Source organism: Lathyrus oleraceus, chromosome 3, assembly GCF_024323335.1.
Source record: "Lathyrus oleraceus cultivar Zhongwan6 chromosome 3, CAAS_Psat_ZW6_1.0, whole genome shotgun sequence".
Taxonomy (NCBI): domain Eukaryota; kingdom Viridiplantae; phylum Streptophyta; class Magnoliopsida; order Fabales; family Fabaceae; genus Lathyrus; species Lathyrus oleraceus.
This window is the reverse complement of record NC_066581.1, coordinates 512,796,983-512,801,863: the sequence shown is the minus strand read 5'-3', so window position 1 is coordinate 512,801,863 and position 4,881 is coordinate 512,796,983. Positions and strand designations below refer to the sequence as shown.

The window sequence follows — 4,881 nt, the reverse complement described above, 5'->3', positions numbered from 1 at the left end:
TTGGAACTTTAAGCCCTTTTAAGCCACATCACTTTCATTGTTTATAAATCGAATATCATTATTGTATATTCTAAAATATTCGCAATTACTTTTATCTTCTCGAAGTTATATAGTAATGAAAAATTTTAAGTTTAAAATTATTCTTGAAATAACAATATTTTAAGTTTGGATAGGGATGTTAAAAACAAATTTCATTGAAAGAGGCTTGAAAAAACATTGTTGAAAATAAATACTCCTGGGAAAAAAAGAGAAAGAAAAAAATTGTTTAAAGAAAAACAAATATAAAACAAAAATAAAAACAAATGGGTACCAATAAAAAGAAAAAGTCTCAAATATCTTAAGACTATCCTTGAAGTTTGTGGTAAAAGAAACAAAAATTTAAATAATAGATGAATTGAAGAATTTAGTGTCTAACCCTAAGAATTTAACTTATCGGCCCAAATTTATCATATTTAACCCGATCCATGTTGCAATCTTTAAGTCCTAAAAAATGTGTATAATAATTTAATTTATTATTATTAGAGATTAATTACTATACATTATTATTATTATTATTATTATTATTATTATTATTATTATTATTATTATTATTATTATTTGGTGTAGAAGAACTACAACCAGGCACTTTCTTCTTCTTCTCGGTTCAGATTTTCTCTGAAGGAGGTGCTTCTCTCTTTCTCTCTCCAATTCTCGATCCATTCGTTAACCCGACCCGAATCCAGATCCAATTCAATATGTACGGTTTCGAAGCTCTCACCTTCAACATCCACGGCGGTTACCTTGAGGCAATCGTCCGCGGTCACCGTTCCGGTCTACTCACCACCTCCGATTACAACAATCTCTGCCAATGCGAAACCCTCGATGATATCAAGATGCATCTCTCCGCTACCGAGTACGGTCCTTATCTCCAAAACGGTGCGTTTTTTCCTCTTCCGATCAATGATCGCAATTTGTTCTCAACGTTATCATTTATTCATTTATCGATCGATTAATCAGAAATCTTTCAATTGTGATAATTGATTCAATTGTTTGTAGACTTGAAATGCTGATGCCTGAAGAATTGTCATGAAAATTTATGTTATATATATACTTGTTTTAATTTGTTTTGTTGTAATTTGGTTACTGTTATTTTAGATATTTGATCTGCTATGGATGAAAGATGGCTGTAGTCTATGATTTTATCATCCTTTTGTTGTGAATTTCAATAAGATCTTGTTTATTTTTTATTATTTTGTTGAGAAGTTATCTGACACTGATACTTGTGATTAAGTTTAATTTATTTATTTTTTCAAATTATTACCGGTTAACGTGTCAGGGTCGTGTTTTTGGTGTATGTGCTTTATAGACTGTCATTGCTGCAGGTTTAGTTCAATTGTCTTTGTTGAATGAAGATTTTGATAAATGATTGATTCAATTTTTCAGTTTATTATTAGTATTGATACAAGGGTGTATACTTGGCGATAATATGTAAGTTTAAATGATTGATTTATGCTGATGGATGATGAGTTACTTGTTGCAGAACCTTCTCCGTTGCATACCACAACAATTGTGGAGAAATGTACTCTTAAGCTGGTTGATGATTACAAGCACATGCTATGCCAAGCTACAGAACCCTTGTCGACCTTTTTAGAATATATCACGTATGTGAATTTTGCATTTTCTTTTTGCTCTGTTAGTGTATTTACTTGAATATATCACAAGTCTATGTAACATAGCACCAGAACTTCATATTAAAAGCGTGTCTGGTGTCTGACATAACGTATAGTTAATTACTTCTATTTTCTTAAATATTACCGGTGTCATGTGTCAAATGTCAATATTACTGTGGTTTCCACTTTCTGGTGCACAACTGTAAGTAAAGCTGAAGTCAATATATTTTCTTTTTACTCTGCAGATATGGGCACATGATAGACAATGTTGTTTTGATTGTTACTGGCACCTTGCATGAGAGAGATGTCCAAGAACTTCTTGAAAAATGCCATCCACTGGGCATGTTTGACAGGTACCCTGATTTCTATGCATTTTTCAATATATTGATGTTGGCACATTGAATATTGATTTTACATACTTTTTTTTCCGGTGGGATTCTCCTCAGTATTGCTACTCTGGCAGTTGCTCAGAATATGCGGGAGCTTTACAGGCTGGTTCTTGTTGATACCCCTCTTGCTCCATACTTCTCTGAGTGCATTACATCAGAGGTAAATCATATATCCAGAATTTTTTTGTTTCTTATTATTTTGCTCAACGTCAATCAGTCTGTGGTGTTGATTATTGTAGAATTGTAGTTCTATATCTACCCCAAATTTTTATACTATACAATAGATTGCGATAAAAAGTGTACCGTAAAATTATTAAAAACGAAAGGCAACTAACTAGGTTTCAACCTGGAAGACAATACTTTGATACTATTTGCATCATTGGTTTTGTTACTTTATAATTTTATTGTTGCAGCTTGATATGTTTGTATGCAACTGGTTTATTTCTTTGATGTATGTCCTCATGGTTCTGGTTTATTTCTAGGACTTGGATGACATGAACATTGAAATAATGAGGAACACTCTTTACAAGGCATACCTTGAAGATTTTTACAGATTTTGTCAGGTGAAGGAAGGGTCCAAGTCTCTTTTTTGCCACAGCTATTTATTTGCATTCCCTTGTGGTTTCCCCTGACTTTCATAATCTTCAATCTTATTCCCAAACAGAAACTTGGTGGTGCCACTGCTGAAATAATGTCTGACCTTCTAGCTTTTGAGGCTGATAGAAGGGCTGTGAATATTACCATTAACAGGTAAATCACTAAGAAGGTTTTTAATAGTTTTTTTTTTGTTTATCCGGATACCTGCATAACTAGCATCCCATGGTTTCTGCTTTGTGCAGCATTGGTACTGAGCTTACCAGAGATGACCGTAGGAAACTGTACTCTAACTTCGGTTTGTTGTAAGCTCTCATCCTTCAGTTATATTTTTTTAAAATTCAATATACTGCTTTGTAATGCTTCTTTTACTAACTACTGACTTATTTAAAACAGCTACCCATATGGTCATGAGGAACTTGCCGTCTGTGAGGACATTGATCAGGTATATTTGCATCTCAATTCTCAGTTATGTGATATGTTAGGTTAATATATTGGTGGATATATGGTGTTTTCCCTCTTTCAATATGTATGCTTCTTAGGGTGGTAGATTTGTTTTTATTATTAGTAGCTACGTCAGTGTAATGTGCTGAACTTTATTATATGTCTTATCTTTGATTTAAGTATTGTTATATGACCTTAAACTCAACTATCAGAAGATTATCCTAAATTGCAGGCGATTCTTGTTTTAGGCATCTCTTTCAAACTTTCATCTAATTTTTTGGAGCACTTTTATCTTCTACTTTCAAGGCATATATGATTCGACTGCTTGTTATTTCATTTGTAATCTTTATTTGCTATTCATTTGTAATCTTTAGTTGCTTTTGGCTTCCAATTTTCAGAGGGTCTTGTGTAGTTGAATTGTTTATTATCCTTTCGTGCTGGTGGTGTCTACCTTGAAATATTTGAAAATCACTGTAGCTGTCTATAACATCCACTTAGTTCTAGTTGATTTCTTTTAGTGGTGCTATTTGGGACTTAATTCTCTTGCATGGTTGCTCGTGCAGGTTCGTGCTGTCATGGAAAAATACCCTCCTTATCAATCTATTTTTGCCAAGCTGTCATATGGAGAAAGCCAGATGCTTGACAAGGCATTCTACGAGGAAGAGGTCAAGAGGCATTGCTTAGCATTTGAGCAACAGGTTATTTTTTAACTGTTAGATTATCATAATTTTTGGTCCATGTAACAAATCAGTTAAAAGGTTGCTAGATCTTTTTTTACCAAGTGAGAAACGGAAGTATCATTATGCTAGAAGAAAATTGATATGCTTAAAAAAAGATTTTGTATAGGGTATGTATGTCTCTTATTCATCACTAAGTCATCCTAATTTGTCTGTATTGCAGTTTCACTATGCTGTGTTCTTCGCATATATGAGGTTAAGGGAGCAGGAGATCAGGAATCTTATGTGGATTTCAGAATGTGTGGCTCAGAATCAAAAGTCCAGAGTTCATGACAGTGTTGTGTTCATATTTTAGTCTGATTATTCTTTGTGATAGCTTGTATGTTGGTTTGGACAAATTGTTATCTACACTTTCTGCATGATGCGTCCGAGTTGCCGATCGATAGAGACTAGACAATCACTATTTAGAAGATTGTGATACAAATAAGTAAATTCTTATGCTGAAGAAATCTTCTGTAATATAGAAGGGAGATCTTTTTTTTGTTGTTGTCAAATTTGATTAAGCTATGTTAAGTTTTTAAAAAGGCTACATTGAATTTGTATGTTTTGAATTGTGATATTTATAATAAATTTTCTTATGGAATAAACCAGATAGCTTGGTCCACGCATTGCTTTCTTAATCACTTATGTTATTTAGATCCATGGAACTAAGGAGCAGGAAGATTGCCACATTTTGTCAAAAGACAAATAGACAACTATGCTCTAGTCCTTTACTTGATTCCTCTCGTTGTATCACTTAAGATCTCTTTGAGAGGTTGTTGGAGGAAGCGGAAAGAATAGAGCAGTAAGATGAGTTTATTTTTTTTATTTTATAAAACGTTGCCTCTAATTATGGGGGAAAACGAGTTGTGCTAAACTCCCACGTTTCAGTTGGTTTGACCTTCACTTCAGTTGCAAATTCTAGTATCATCTGTTGTATTATATTAGGACTTAGTCATAGTTAACCTTTGGGTTTGAGCAAGATATAGATAATATGGTATTAGAGCCTGACCCGAATCGATAATCCCTCTTGATATTAACTTTTTAGCAACATAGGAGTTCAAGTTGTCACAATTACAAATCCATGGT

At 33.3% G+C, this 4,881-nt stretch overlaps 1 protein-coding gene across 1 annotated transcript; it reads left to right on the top strand.

Moving 5' to 3' along the window:
- The first annotated feature begins 594 nt into the window (after nt 1-594).
- On the top strand, nt 595-4,400 carry LOC127128528 (V-type proton ATPase subunit d2). The gene is made up of 10 exons (XM_051057871.1): nt 595-915; nt 1,520-1,640; nt 1,895-2,002; nt 2,096-2,198; nt 2,521-2,601; nt 2,703-2,788; nt 2,878-2,937; nt 3,029-3,077; nt 3,640-3,774; nt 3,977-4,400. The coding sequence occupies exons 1-10, from the start codon at nt 735-737 to the stop codon at nt 4,106-4,108; spliced, it is 1,056 nt and encodes a 351-aa protein (XP_050913828.1). The 5' UTR covers nt 595-734; the 3' UTR covers nt 4,109-4,400.
- The last annotated feature ends 481 nt before the right edge of the window (nt 4,401-4,881 follow it).